Here is a 16816-nt window from a genome sequence, read left to right on the forward strand (position 1 = left end):
AAACTACTTTCTCTCTAAAAGAATGGCTCATCTCACAAAGGTTTTCTTTCATTTATTTGTTTAATCTCTGGACTTCCCACGAAATCGCAAAACATTTATACAAACGGGCGCTTTCTTACAATTGTTTGGTAATTTTATAGTTGATTGAAGTGAGCGAGCCTCTTTTCATTAGAGATTTATCAAAGTAGTAAAAGTAATGTCTAAACTAATACAAAATGAGTCAAATCTCCATTAAATAACGATGACAAAGAAGAAGAAGGTGAAATAATCTGATGAATGTCAAATTAATTATTATCTTCTTTGCTTCTTCCTAGAGATAACAGGTTTGGTATGAAGAATTCATCATTATCCAAGTTAGACATTTGAAAATTAACTTATCATCATCATCAGTATCAGGTCATTTGGTTCACTTCAGGAACACGACCCTCTCTAATTTACCAGAGGAAATAAGAGGATTTGACCTGCACTCCCCAGAAACCAGATGTTCTCATAATGCTCTTTCATTTCGTAAAAAATGTGTTACACAATTTACAATTTACTGTTTTGTTAGTCATCTTACCTACTATTAAAACTTTTTGCGACAGACCAACATTTGAATCAAGCTGCCGATAGAGTAGTTAAATAAATTTTGCTCTAAACTTTCAACTTTGCTGTATCATTTTCATAATTAATCATGACTGACGAAGACTGCGAAAGTCTAGGTTTTTTACTGAATTATTTAACTGATGTTGGTCAATGACTAGTGTAGGTCACTAGCAGAGAGGTAGCAAAAACTACAATTAAAGTATTAGTAACGGTTAAAAATGTGAGTATATTTTTAGTTATTTCCGTCTGCGATTTTATTTGCGTCTATTTTTTTCTGTCTAGAGTTAACATTTGGATAGATAGATCAAACAGATAAGTAAATAAAAATCACAAATAGTTACGTGTTGAAAAGCCCTTTTCACTAGTTTCCTACTAAAGTACGGCTAACGAGAAGCGATACAAAAGGCCGATTCGTCTTTCGAATTCACAATCTATTCTGTGTCTTCCCATCTTGTGTATTTGTCGTAATGTCTCGTTCTCTCGCCAAAATATGTCAAAGTCAAACCCTTAGGCTGGGTTGCACCATCTTACTTTAACTTTGACAAACGTCAAAAATCTGTCAAATTCCATACAAAAAGCACCGGTTATCGTCATAGTTACCGTTAAAGATAGGTGGTGCAACCCACCCCTACTATTCCAAATGAAAATGACATTGGGTTTGTTTACATTTGGTATCGCTTCTCGTTGGCCGTACTTTACCTACCTATGTAATTTTTATCCCTTGTCTAGTTTTACGCTGAAATAAAAAAGTAGGTACTTTTGCTTTGTATTATCACAAATAACATAAAACGTATTATCTATACTGTGTAGTCGTATTATTACATGATATCTTAGTATCTAGCCCCCTTATTAATAAAAAGTTTCATCCGGGACGATTCACTGGATTAAAATGACATTTCCATACTAAATGACAATTTAAAGCAGAGTTCAACTAGGATGTAACTTTTATTATTAAGGGGGTAATATGTATTAGCACATTTATTAAGTCAATCAGCTGGAAATTTACACTAACAAATCCAACTATTGAAATGTAATCGCGTGTATTTCACTAACAAATTAATTATTAGCAATTTGTTTGTTAGTTTATTGGTTAAATGCTAAAATAAAACACATTCATTTACTGCTAAACTGACTAGCACTTCGGAAATAATACTAAAGTGCCGTGTATGAACGAAAAAAAATTGACAAAGAACGCTCGAACTTTCATTTCTGGAAACTTTGGTTTTGTTTTTCCCGAATAAAAATTCAATTAAAAACTGGCCAAGTGAGTGTAGTCACGTGAATTCTAGAGTTATGTAGTAAACAATATAGATAGAACCTAAGAACACAAATTGTGACTCGAAAAAGGTCTGTTAAATAGCTCTTTTACACGTCCTAATAAGTATAAACTAATGCCCGTTTTCACCATCAATCCCTAATTTTTAAGTGACCCCTATGTAAACGAAATTCCTGTTATTTGTTAACAAATTGTTACCATAGGGGTCACTTAAAAATTAGGGATTGATGGTGAAAATAGGCTTAAGTCATGTTTTTAACTTGACCAACAAAACGTTGCCATTACGAGCGCATTTTGTTTTTGTGATTTGCAATTGTTTTAGGTTTACCTGTGGTTTACACAGTTTAAATTCAGCACAGCTTATAAGATTTTAAACTTTCACGTTTCATTTCAACTAATATAGAGAAACAGGCCGTTTGTAGACATCCGTTTGTTTACTGGACGACGGACCGTCAAAAAACGGATATCCTTTGCTTGCTGTCAATTTTCTCGCGGGACCTAACTATGTTCGATGCATGTGCACACGTACTCCACCTCTAAATCCGGGGAAAAAATCCGTAGTCCGTAGTCCGTAGTAAAAAAACGGATGTTTACAAGTGGCCACACGGGTCTCAACGCGACGTTCTTTTATATGAATTATTTTTTATATGGTCGCGTTTCTCTATTTTAGAACAGCTTGTCTATTAATACATATTCTTTGGGTTGCCTTCATCCCGGATCTGGCCTACTTTGGGGCTGAAGGCTTGGCCTTTTGGAGGCAGGCCAAGATCAACGAAGTAGGGCAGGTTCATTTATCTCACCATATAATATTATTAAGTAACTATGCATCTTCTTTTATGGACACGCTCGTTGAATTATACAGGCCAAATGTTACTGTATACTGTATAAGAGGACGCTATAGGTAATTTATTACCATCTATTTCCTGCCTTAGAGTGAAAACCTCGGGAATGCATTTTTTCTCATAATTTAGGTATACATTTTATGCATTTCGACCAATCTTACAGAATATAGCGCAGTTTTACCTTCCTCCTGAAAAACTTCTTTTACACTTTAAGAGGCTTTTACTCTAAGGCTTCGTTATACAAACTTGACAATTTAATGGACAGACTGTATGTTACTAACATGTATTTAACTTATAGTATATTTTTGATCGATAAATACTACTAAACTACTGATCTGATTTTAATGAAACTTTACGATTCATAACGATCTGTGACAAACTGTATTTCAATCGTATGAACGCGGACTACACCAAGCAAATCCATAAAAAAAAACCAGTGACCATTTCATCAAAACGATCACTAAAAGTTACTTAAGTATCAATTTATACATACTCACTCGTATATGAGATTTCAACAAAAATTCCAATCACGATCTGAAATTGGTACATAAGTAATGTAATAATTAAAACAGGCAATAACATGAGCTCATATTGCAATCGACATAGTATAAACTCATCGGGTGCATTAAGATCTAAAAACACTAATGATCGTGCGCAGGCGTACGAGAGAGCGAGATAGCAAGCAACGTCGATAAATTCTATAACTGTATTTATATTATGCGTTTTAATGTACGGTTCGATTGTATTGTTTTTGTTTAAGCATGTTAATAGCATCTTTATTCTTTATAGATTAGTTTAAACGAGACACACGCACAAATTTTTGCATATTTTATAGAAAATGTATATGATAATCATAATATGCATAATTATTTTTTCTATTACTTTTTTCCTGTGGTTCATTGGGTATTGGGGCTAAATAGTGGTTTTGCTTCGTAGTAGATCAAACATTTTATCTTAAAGAAACTAAAGAAAGAAGGAAAAAATGACTTAAAACATTTACAGGCCAAGTAGATCCTAGACTGCATCTTATTTAACATCAGGTGTGATTGCGTTCAATTACTTGCCTTTTTCTGCATTAAAATTCAGTTTTTCTGCCCCAAACCAAAGTTACAAAAACAGAAACATTAGTACAAATTGTCGTACTGCAGCATTAGTTTTTTGGGTAAGCTACACCAGCACTTAGCCTGCAATTTCATTAACCTTTTGCCCGCCGAACCTGAGGAGTCGTGCCAAAAATGCCCCGTCTCGGGCACGCTCATTACTTAGCTAAGTATCATTTACACTGTGCGATTCCATTTCAGCAAAAACCGGCGTTTTTACATAGTTTTCGTGTGGCCACGCGACGTTAACATGCAGTGAGGTAGCCTATTGTGGCCGTGGCGTGAAGCCCGTATGCGGCGACCCAAAGACATCCAAAACTGCCTTTTTATGCATAAAAATAATCGTTTATTTTAAACAAAAAGTTACATAGAGCGCGAATATTACTATGCAAAAGTGACATTACTCGTAGCATAACACATACTAATATGGCTCCCCTGACTACTAAACTAGATTACGACCTGTATCTTCGTTGTCAGTGATTCTACTTGTATTAATCAATACTAGACAATGACCTCCACTAAGGATTTTTGCCGCAACCGGTCCTGTGCTGTCCGCACCCAAGAGCTTTCTGCGACCTTCGCCGGATCTTCGGACCATCAAGTGGGAGACCTGCCCACACCTCTTCTAGTACCAGAAACAGAGCACACTTCCAGTCTGAAATCGCCTCTCGAGAACTTTTCTGTCCTGACGTCCATCAGCTCTATGAGCTATGTATGCTCCCGCCCACTACTACTTAATTTTACAGGCTGTCAGCTCCAATCTCCTCATTTCTGATTCAATCACATAAAAATATAAGAATTGAAAGCCTCAGGTATTATGAAGTCCTAATAGCCATCAAAATAAAAATTCAATTACATTAATTTAAAGTACCTACTTATCTATTTACACAGTCGTATCACAAAATATAACAGAAGGTAAACTCATGTATGTACCTCGCTTTGCATACCTCTCTCGCTCGCACGCTCGGCCGTCGCGCTAGGGTTGTCTTGTCATGTGTTGCGTTTATTTCGTTATGATAGAAAAATGTTACTCTTAATACTATGCAAGAAAGACAATAACAAATATCCACGTATACTTATTTATATTTAGTACGTTATTATAGTAATAGTTTACAAACAAATACACGAGAAGGAAGTAGTATTTAGTTGAGTGACACTATTATCCAACTAATATCATAAATGCGAAAGTTTGGATGTCTGGATGTTTGTTGCTCTTTCACGCAAAAACTACTGAACGGATTTTGATGTAACTTTACAGTATTATTGTTTATAACCCTGAATAACATATAGGCTATAATTTATGACGATCTGTGACAAACTAAATTTCACGCGGGTGAAGCCGCGGGCAAAAGCTAGTTATCCAATAATTCCTAAAATCTCTCTAAAACGATTTGATATTCCTAATAATTGAGTTGGCTTTCAATTTCAATTGAAATTCAAATAAATAACTTACTTACCTCCCCGAATCAACAGGTAATTTAAAAAATGAAAAATCGGTATTTAATGATGAGTTTAAGCAACCAAATACCGAACAATTATAATACGACTTTTTCTGTTCACTCATTTTCGTCAATTTCGCAAAACAAAATAATATCACAGGCGGTTAACCGGCGCGTGACTCAAGCGAACCACAGCGAACGTGTGGCGAACGTCTGTCGCGCCACGTCGCGCTCGCATTCGTCCAAGACAGTCTTGCTAGAGCGGTGTCTATGTGTGCGTGGCTCGAGCGCGTTTAGTATGGAGTTTGTCTTCTGTTATATTTTGTGGTCGTATCGTCCAGCACAAAGTAAAAACGCTGTTAAACTGTACATTGCGCAGTGTGCGCTGCGGTTACAACTGTAAAGGGCCACGTACACTGTTCTATTTAATTTACTTCCTGTACAGTTGCTGAAAAACTTTAGTCGGTATGTGTGAACGCCATACATTTCCTGAATGCGGTCTACGCTTTGTTTTTACTTGTTAAATACCTAGTTTACTTCCGAAGCATTTGTTATTGTAACGTGGTATTTATGTAGAGTCAAATTAGTTCTAATTTTGTTTGAATTATTATAACCAAATTAGCTTGGTCTTCGTTTCGCTTCTTTTTTCGCTTCTTCCTCGGTCCCTCACTGATGAGGATCGCGACCACATAGTGTTCCTCCACAGACTGCGGTCATAAGCTGTGTGGACCGCACGATGCATATTTCCGCCCACCGTCTTCCTAACTGCGTCTGACCATTTCGTCAGTGCCCTATCCCAAGCTTAAAATGTGAAAATAATCTAACAAACAAATTTATGTGTCCCACGAGAGAATCAAACTCTGAACCTAAGGAACAATTCAATTCTAACCACTGAACCACACGTTGCTATTAAGTCTCTATTTCATTTTCGGAATTAACTTGCTTATTAAGAATTCTGTTATCATTACACGTATGTATTAATTTATATGTTAATGCTTGTGCTAAATACTTCACATTTCAAAGCCGAGTTTACATTTTATTTCTGTGTATAAACTATATTAACACTACCGTTTCTCGTACTGTTAGAATAATCAATATACATGCGGTTCATGAATATACAGAATCATTACTCAATATTCATAATTTACATCAACATTACACGTCGTAATGTAAAAGTGTTAGCGATTGTCCCCGTTGATCAAAAGTGGATCGATTACAGTCAACACAAATCCTATTTAATATTATTATAAATGCGAAAGTAACTCTGTCTGTCTGTCTGTCTCGCTTTCACGCCTAAACCACTGAACCGATTTTGATGAAATTTGAAATAGATATAGTTTGAGTCCCGGGAAAGGACATTGGATAGTTTTTATCCCGGTTTTTGAAAAAGAGCGAGCGCTATTATGTTTTTCTGTGACAGACAAAATTCCACGCGGGCGAAGCCGCGGGCGGTGACCTAGTTCTAAATATTCTTAGCTCTTAGTCCGTTGTTGATAAGTGCTATTTTGTTGAATGTTCAGTAAATACTGACTACTGTACGTAACAATCACTCATCTCTGTTTATGGCGAGTTAGATTTACGAAACCATGTTATTAAATAGACGTGTTCATTGTAGTTTTACTGAGGTTGTAGAAGGATAGTGTGGATAAGACTACCGATGGCTACTTGAGAAAATACATGGAATAAGGATAGTACAGTAGTTAAGTACCTGTAGTTACAAGTAAAGTGGTACAACTCCTAAACTGTAGTGACCTACTTAGTTTTAGTTCAATCAATGATTTAATTAACTTTTGAACAGTCATAATGATTGCTTCGATGTGCTGGTGGGGTTAAAAGTTAGGGAGACTTTTAAGGCTAGGTACCTTTCTTACTGAAAAATCTGTCACTTATTTTGTACATTTTGGTTAAATCAAAGGCAACATTTTTCTTCGCTGTCATCCCACAGTGGTATAGGTCATGAAAAATATCGATTCAATTCTATTTGGTTTGCTTCAGAGTTAGCTTGATGTGCTGTTGTCTCTACTATGGGCTGTTTTCAGAACTGAAAGTAAGAGAAAGAAATAAATAAAGGAAATAATTTTATGTTGGCAACAAAAAACATACACATATTAATATAAAAAAATGAAACAAAGTTGCCAAAAAAGATCACCCACTCAGTAACATCTTGACAGCGTATCTGCCAAGACACTGAGTAGGTGCCTTTTAAGCAGAGGTAGAACTGTGTAGTATCGTATCCACACTTTTCCACCGGTGTAGATATCCAAGACGATCTATCATTGTCTGCGGTCTGCGAAGAATGCGCGATATTTATAATTTTACACTTGAAAACACGATTTATTTAAGAAAACATACATTTTGACACGTTCTTGATGGATTACTGTAGATTGTTTACTCTTAAAATTTGTAAAACGGTGATTAAATGTTTCTTTCTAATTACTATAATATTTATTAAGTTGTTTTATTACGTTTTAAAAGCTCATTAGACTGTGACCATAATATAAATTCTTAACTTTGAAGTTGACTTGATACCGCGACTTTGTGTATGTAAAGATGAAAATAGGTAGTTTCTATTTTTCCCCGTTTTTGCGACACTTTATTAATGATTATGTTGATCAAAAAAATCCACCGATCATGACCTTTAGTTATTACATGAATTATAGCTTGGATATAATTACAACTTATAGCGCGTTATAATGAGATTTCTTTTAAAGACGTCCACTGCTAGACGTAAGCCTCCTTCAAGGTGTTTCTTTACGACTAGGCCGCGTCCTATACAGATAGATAATTTCCTATTGTAGCCTATTATAACTTTTTTTCTTCCTATTACAGTCACTCTCTTCTTTGTTCTTTGTAAGTGAAGGTTTAAAAGTGCTTCTCAACAATAAACCACCCTTTTGCAATTGGCAACTGCAATAATAATATAGCCACGATAGCCCAAGCCCAACAGTACAGTAACAATAGGTGAAGTGGTCGGACTGGCCGACTCGAGATCCGAGGAACGCGGGTTCGAATCCCACCACCGCTCGACTATTGTGGTGAGCTCACTCGTAACACAAGCTTATTTAGCTTACCACGAGGGGCTAAAGGGACTATTAGTAATTTGTGCAATAAAAATTGCTAATAATCTTAAAAAAAATAACTGGAAACTTTGCTGATTTCTGTCTTATTTTTTGTGTGATTATTTGTCTGTCTATCAAAATTGTTTGTTTCCCTAATATAGGTAAATACATTTTAAAAAAAGCCTCTTTGCCTACATTTACACCTGCACGCTTGCTACCCTGTTTAAACTAGGCAGGAAGCCCAGACAATCTCAGGGAAAGTGGCCGGACCTAGGAAATGCGTGTGAAAGTCTAGATTTACCCGCAGTTACTCTGAGTGTGATCGCAGGCGTAAACTGTAATGTCAACCGTAGAGCCGAGAGTTATGTGCGTACTAGGAAATGTCGGTAAATAATAATTGCTGGTTTTAAACGACAGTTTGTTTTTAAGAATAATCATTATTGGCTATGTTTTTCGTGATAAAATTGAAAATCTAAATAATATAATAAAACTCAAAGATGACTGACTGACTGTCTGACTGACTGACTGACAGACAGACTGACTGACTGACTGACTGACTGACCGACAGACAGACAGACTGACTGACTGACTGACTAACTGAGTAACTGACATAGTGATCTATCAACGCACGGCCCAAACCAGTGGACGGATCGGGCTGAAATTTGGCATGCAGGTAGATGTTATGACGTAGGCATCCGCTAAGAAAGGATTTTACGAAACTCCACCCCTAAGGGGGGAAAACGGGATCCACGCATACGAAGTCGCGGGCGGCCGCTAGTTGTGATGATAAACCACTGACACAATCATAAATAAAAAGAAAAATCTTAATGCTTACATAAACCTAGAAAAATATTAACATAACATTAAAAATATTAATCGATAATCCCATAATGTTACATTTTAATCGTGTCTAGTTTTCTAATGTAAATACATTACAAAAGTTTAGTTTAGTCTCTATAAATTAGTTAGGTTTCAATGCGCATGGAACTTTAATAGATTAGGATTTTAAGTCCCAACCGCCCTTATATTTGACCCAGCCTATACAAAATTAAACCACGAGACAGTACATAAAGGGTGGGCGATTAATCTCTCTAATTAGTTTCCCGACGGTTAAGCGAACAATTAACCGAATTAACAATACCTCTTCCGGGTTAGGTGCAAAGTTAACGGACACAGTTATTGAACTAATTAAACTCTAAATAAAACGTTTCATTTTCATTATTCAAATATATTTCAAAGCTAAACTCATCACTGGCCAAGATAATTCCTATAGACAATACAGGGTGTAAATCTTATAACCACAAAGCGCTATAAATCTAGTTCGAGCGGATTAGCCTGTCGCTGCCGAATACTGCCGATATAGCAAAACTACTGCTAATGTATAGAGTTATACATTAGTAGGGATTAATTGAAATGAAACAATGTTATTGAGTTTTATAATATGCTGGAAACGTAGTTTTATTGTTACTATCACATAATTTTTATTTAATGAATGCAACTTAAAACTGTTTTACAGTGTGGTCGACATATGAATACCTATCCCATTCATATAGATGTCATTATTTTCAGAAGACAGATATTAATTCGTGGTTCGGCACGAATGTTCAGGTATTCTTTTACCAGATGCCTTTAATATTTAAAAATCTTCGCCACAGCAGCCCAGCGAAAGCTTGCAAAAACGACTAGACGAACCTTGCATATTTCCCTTTTTCATTATAATTTTTAACAAGTCCGGAACCAGAATGGCCTTATCCCGGACCGAGCAGGGAAGTAATAAAGTTGCATTAATAAAATGCATCCCATTATTTCGCAGAGGCTGGATTAATGTGCCCTAATAAAAATGAGGATTGCACCAGCCAGATGCGAATAAATGAGGTTTATCTCAGCAAATTTCCATACAGGCTGTATTTTAAGAGCCTACCAATGTACACACGGCCACAGTGTTAACTATCAATTTCCGTTTTTGCTCTCGCTCTCATCAAATGGTGATTCTTTGCGATAGATCGAGACGATATGACCGGCAATGGGCCGTTACCACTGTTGCCGATAGTACTATCTATTTATTTATTTAAACCAGTAGACGGTAGTGACTGAGTTTGTTGCGGCGCTTCTCAGCACTTGCCAAATGTTGGTCTTGAAGCGTTGGTAGGGTAGAATGAGTATGAGATATGTAAGAGCAAAACTAAGTTATTTTTATTAGTATTTGTTTTTTCTTGAAATATTTGACGTTTATAAGCATTTTAATAGTCCATATGAATAAAAAATGTTTGTCTTTGACTTGGAATGGGATGAGATATTTTTCATCTTTAAATATATTAACGTTAAATAGTCCAGTCGGATCCTATGTTCATAGGTTGTAAAACATAGGTTCCAAAATACACCCTGTATTTTAAGTAGCCTTTAATTATATAGCAGGAGTTTGGAAATAGTTTAACTACCTCTGTGTGCGTTCAAACTTAAAATTAATAGATATAATTTAGACATACCAATTAATAATGTCTTATGACTGATAACTTATGACAACAAATCGCGAAAAGTGAAATTAGATTGGCTGTCGGCATTCATTTCAACTAGAATAATTAACTATATCGAAGTTAATAAACATGTTTGTTAAATTAACATTTAACTTACCCGTTATAGTTTCATCGTGAATCGTTTTATGACGGATATTGCGACATTATAACCATTATTAAACAAGTATCTATGTATAGACTATAAATACACTAACAATGTAATATATTTACGCGTTGCGGACACGTAGATGTTCGTAATAAATATTTTATGAACGACAGACGCGATATGTTGCATCCCTTGCGAATATTAAATCATTTACATATTTGTAAACGCAAGTAATGGAAAGCTGCTGTATCAAATTGTGATGTATGTCGAAATATTTTTAAATTATTTGGGCTGTTTTTCTTCATTATTACGGAATGTATAAGGGTTTGAAGTAGCAATTAATCACATAGTAGCGTCCTGTGTCCATTGACTGTAGGTATGTGTACATATTTATGAGTTTCTGAAAATGTTGTAGTTTAAATCCCACTACGTTTCTTTTAAAAATTGTTTGTTAACTTTTTCTAGGATCTCAAAGTAAATGCCCAAAATGGATATTTTTTTTAATACGTATCCTAAATTCGTTTATCTTTCCTATTTCAGTGCACACGTCCGCTTCCATCGAGCTCTGCGCATGAAATGACCTCGTGATTCGAAATTCGAACGCCGGAAGTATGGGCAGCGGGCTCAGTAGCGCCACCAGCCGGAAGTACTCGCGGAAAGAGCCTCCGCCTCACGCAGAGTCTTCCAGAGTGCTGTTCCTCTTGTACCTGATACACAGGACTTGGAATGTCGTAGTTGAACACGTGGATTCTAAAAGTGCAAGGTATGTTTTGTTTTTGTTTTAATTCAATTCAACCTGATATTTTTCTAATAGAGAGGAAAAACAGAACTAAAACTGTCACCTATAATAATTATACGTGACAGTTTTAGTTCTAAAATTCACTTAGACTGAAACCATTGCGAGAGTTCTATTCAGGGGGGCAATTTCAGGCCTTTATACTACTAAACAATACGTACTAAGAACTTCCATCACTTATAACGCATTATAATCCCAAATACCAGTAAGTACGCGCCGAAATGAGCTTATCATAAGAGCCATAAGTGCTACACCTTAATCTACTGTGTGGGCTAATGTCACAAAAACAATATCACATCTCTATTAACGACTTGCGCCATAACTCTGCTTATGGAGTGGAATGCCATAATTGTTTTTCCAGCCTATTTCGCGCACAATAATTGATTACTTCCTACTCTCGCTGAATCGCACGTCAACAAACTGGAAACGGGGACGAAAAGTTTTTTGCACGTCAAAGAGAATTTCGTAGTAAAATCATAAATCACGAAAAACAAATTTAATTTTGAATTTCAGCCTTTATCCCAGTCCTTTTGGATTACACGCGAGTTCGGTTATATAAATCATCAATATCAGACAGTTCAATGTGTTTTATAACGTACCAAACGAAATGGAAAAGTCGAATGTATGAAATAGAAATCCTTATCAAAGAACACGTGATGGCTTTTATGTTTTACGTGAAATAACATTGATTTATCGAAATTAATCGAAACCGAAGATTTATTATAAATTGTTAATCCATAGAACTGTCGTATTATAATGTTCTACTATTACTAGCTATTAATGCTAAACTTCTCTTATGTTCTCTGATTAATTTCGTTGCGGGTCCAATGACAGTTTAACTTTCCCCGGGACAAACTTGACCTTCATTGGTTTGGTTTTTATGGCGATCAAGCTGTAGATCCTGGCTACACAGGAGTTGCAGCGGTGGGAACGAGAGGTGGGAATAGTCCCGAATCCACAGGAAGAGTGGGAGCAGTCCTATTCTACTCGGCCGGAACCACACAGTATAACTCGTACTCATGTAGTAAAATAAAAATATATTGTGGTTGTTTAAACTGTTTACTGCCTATAATTACAGTAGTAACTTAACCAGAGCAGTGATCTGTGGTTTTAGTAGAAATGGCCCCAGATAACCACATCTTTTTTTTACATTCTCTATTAGTACAGACTACTTTACCGTGACTCTGTGATTAATCTGCGCTATCACTGTATCGTTGCGATCGTGACAGTCCAGTCCAATCCAGGATACCCCTAGTTACTCGTATTTTATTTGGTGAGTGGCTATGACGTTAGCCATTGAATGACAATTAATTTATTTAAAAACCGGCCAAGTGCGTGTCGGACTCACGCACAAAGGGTTCCGTACCATTAATTTATGTTTTTTTTTTTAATTTAAGTTATTTGTATGAAAGATTACGCGGTAATAAGCGGTTTACGATTTACGAGGTATTAAAAAAAACTACTTACTAGATCTCGTTCAAAACAATTTTCGTTGGTAGTTTTTATAGTAATGTACATCATATGTTGTTTTTAGATTTTTCATTTTCTTGTTTTAGAAGTTAGAGGGGGGGGGGGGGACCAACTTTTTTCCACTTTGGAAAGTATTCGGTTTAGAAAAAAAGTATTTTAGAAACCTCGATATCATTTTTGAAGACCTATCCATAGATACCCCACACGTATGTGTTTGACGAAAAAAAAATTTTTGAGTTTCAGTTCAGTCTAAGTACGATGAGCCCCCAATATTTATTATCATTTTTTTATTTTTGCATCAAAATCTTAATGCGGTTCACAGAATACATCTATTTACCAAGTTTCAACAGTATAGCTCTTATAGTTTCGGAAAAAAATGGCTGTGACATACGGACGGACAGACGGACGGACGAACGGACGGACAGACAGACAGACAGACATGACGAATCTATAAGGGTTCCGTTTTTTGCCATTTGGCTACGGAACCCTAAAAACTACTAAACATTCTGGCAATGAAGGCAAGGCGTTTTAGCTCTCACCAGGATGGTGCTACTGTAGAGTAATGTCAATCGTCAATGGTTAACTGTAACTGTTAGGTATAAAAACGATAGCCCTCATTGCAAACTAACTTAAAGAAGAACGGTCACGCCCCATACAAAAAAAACCCAGACCCGACAGAAACGAGACATACCTCAGTTTTTTTGTCATGTCTTAATTAGTTAAATTATATATTTTTTATATTCGAAATCTATGTATAACACCAAAATATTACCCTTTGTTTTTGTTCAGGCGTTATACAAAAACTAATACAAAATGCCTATTTATCACCAAAATTGGTAAATGTACTCGTATGTACCTAAATGTCTATTACAGCTGCTATGGAATGTATCTAGGTGACCTGGAGATACAGCCGGATTATACAGGGTGGCTAAACATATGGAACGATAAGTGATCTCACTCGATTATTTCTAAACTATACAAGATATCGAAAAACTAGTTACTGATTCTGAAAGTGCTTCATGAGCTCTTTCAAACGGCACCAATAAGAGGTTACAGATTATGGAAGCTGGTAACATTGAATTTTTGGATTTTGTAACTTCTCGTTTTCACCCTGTATAATCCGGCTGTATCTCCAAGTCACCTAGATACATTCCATAGCAGCTATTTAGGTACATACATTTACCAATTTTGGTGATAAATAGGCATTTTGTATTAGTTTTTGTGTGACGCCTGAACAAAAACAAAGGGTAATAATTTGGTGTTATACATAGATTTCGAATATAAAAAATATATAATTTAACTAATTAAGACATGACAAAAAAACTGAGGTATGTCTCGTTTCTGTCGGGTCTGGGTCACAGATGACCGTTCTTCTTTGTTTTCAGGGCTTTAATGAAGTTTTTATTAATGTGTCTTGGAAATTATTAGTGTCAAGTATCCAGTTAAAATCAAAATTAAATCAAAATTATCTTTATTTGTATAAACTCATTAAAAGTACTTACAAATCGTCAAATGCTCTTATGGAGCTTATACATGTCTCGTTTTTTTTTGCCCTACCAGCGCTTCGAGACAAATATTTGGCAAGTGCTGAGAAGAAGCGCCGCAACAAACTCAGTCAACCACTGTTTGTTAAAGAGAGTCGTCCTCCCGCAGCCAAGACTAAATGACCTGTGGGCTGAGTGTGAGTTTATATCAAACGCGCTGACAAGTTTAAAAAATGTATGAAAATTTTAGTTTTTGAACGTTTCCCGCTAGGGGCGCTGTACAATCCGTCATACATTTAATGTCATTATTGATGAAAACTCACACTAGGCCCTCTGACAGGCCTGTTCATCTCCGCGAGTTTACATCGAAAACAAAACACGCACGATGGCCCACCTACAGGATACTATTCGACAAGGCCTCACATACGAGCGAACATTGACTCACGCACGCGTATTCTTGTGTATGATGGATGAAAATAAAGAAAATGGTGTACTAAATACTGTGCAGTATTTAACTGCCTATAATAAAAACACAGAATGTACTTTTTTAAGTTGCCTAAAGACACTGAGATGTAAATAAGTAGTTAATATTATTCTTGATAATTCATGCTAAATCATGTATTTCCTCCGCCATTTTTCGCAGTTTGGCACCTCACGTTACATCATTTTACCGAAGTCCGCCCTATAGCTTCGGCGCAGTGCCGATCACTGACGTTTGTCAACAACATGGTGCTTGACTCTTGAGACAGGCTAAATACACCATAATTTGTTAATGACATTGAGCATACATTTTTTTAAATACCTTCGCGAGGTAAAACTTCTGTACGTAGTACTTATTATTATTCTGTGCCTCTGATAACGATCTATCTCTCTCCAAACCTGACCAGTATACTCTCAATTTCAGATGGCGCGGCTCCCACACAGTGCCCAGCTCAGGCGAGGGCCTCGGCCGGCGGAGGTTCGATTCCGTCAGCCTCGCCGACTCCGAGCTCGGCTCCTGCTACTCGTCCTGCAGCTGCAGCTACTGCCGTCTGCGGGAGTGCGCTCATGACTGCGTCAGGTTGGTCATCACCATCATCATCATCATCACCATCATCATTATCATCATCAGAGCCACCATCTTCCTGCAGCTGCTACTGCCGTCTGCGGAACTGTATTCATAACTGCGTCAGGTTGGTCATCATCATCATCATCATCATCATCACCATCATTATCAGAGCTACCATCTTCATGCAGCTGCTACTGCCGTCTACGGGAGTGCGCTCATGACTGCGTCAGGTTGGTTATCATCATCATCATCATCATCATCACCATCATCATTATCATCATCAGAGCCACCATCTTCCTGCAGCTGCTACTGCCGTCTGCGGAACTGTATTCATAACTGCGTCAGGTTGGTCATCATCATCATCATCATCATCATCACCATCATCATCATTATCAGAGCTACCATCTTCATGCAGCTGCTACTGCCGACTGCGGGAGTGCGCTCATGACTGCGTCAGGTTGGTTATCTTATTCATAATGTATATCTTATCTACATTTCTACCTTTGGTTCGAAGCCACGATAGCCGAACAGTCAGGTCAGACTGGCTGACTCGTGAACCGGGGAACGCGGGTCCGAATCTCGCCGCCGCTCGACCATTTAAAAGTCAAAATTATTTAGTTATAAGTCTTAACAAATGTTCTGAGTATCATCCTTTTAAGTGACTATTGTGGTGAGCCCACTCGTAACACAAGCATATTTAGCTTATTAAGAGGGGCTAATGGGACTATTAGTAATTTGTGCAATACAAATTACTAATAATCTTAAAAAAAAAAAAGAGGTTTATTGTTTGTCTTTGACACTTATCTTGTATGAGGTATGAGGTTGTATGAGGACTATGTTGAGGTCTTTCTTAGCAGGAATAGGCTTCAAGCATATTGAAAGATGATTTACATACCTTGGATTTGCAGCCAAAGCTAATCTAATCTGAATACGTATATTCAATCTAATTTAATCATGAAAATAATTTTGTTTTATTTGCTAAACAATTCAACAACATTTTATCTTTATTCCAGGTAAGTCCGCATGAAAAGCTCCATTCTGAAAACTTTGAAACGGTCAGCAGACACCACACTTCTGAGCAGCTAATGGACGGGGCAA

The 16816-nt window shown here is 36.7% G+C and overlaps 1 protein-coding gene across 3 annotated transcripts in view; it reads left to right on the forward strand.

Moving 5' to 3' along the window:
- The window catches only part of LOC135074369 (uncharacterized), a 186818-nt gene that overhangs the window by 14848 nt on the left and 155154 nt on the right, over positions 1-16816 (forward strand). For all 3 annotated transcript variants that reach the window (XM_063968633.1, XM_063968635.1, XM_063968634.1), the window contains exons 2-3: positions 11461-11683; positions 15575-15730. In XM_063968633.1, the coding sequence (XP_063824703.1) occupies positions 11532-11683; positions 15575-15730 (308 nt within the window). In that variant the 5' untranslated portion in view covers positions 11461-11531. The remainder of the gene's footprint in view (positions 1-11460; positions 11684-15574; positions 15731-16816) is intronic.

This window comes from Ostrinia nubilalis, chromosome 9, assembly GCF_963855985.1.
Source record: "Ostrinia nubilalis chromosome 9, ilOstNubi1.1, whole genome shotgun sequence".
Lineage (NCBI taxonomy): Eukaryota > Metazoa > Arthropoda > Insecta > Lepidoptera > Crambidae > Ostrinia > Ostrinia nubilalis.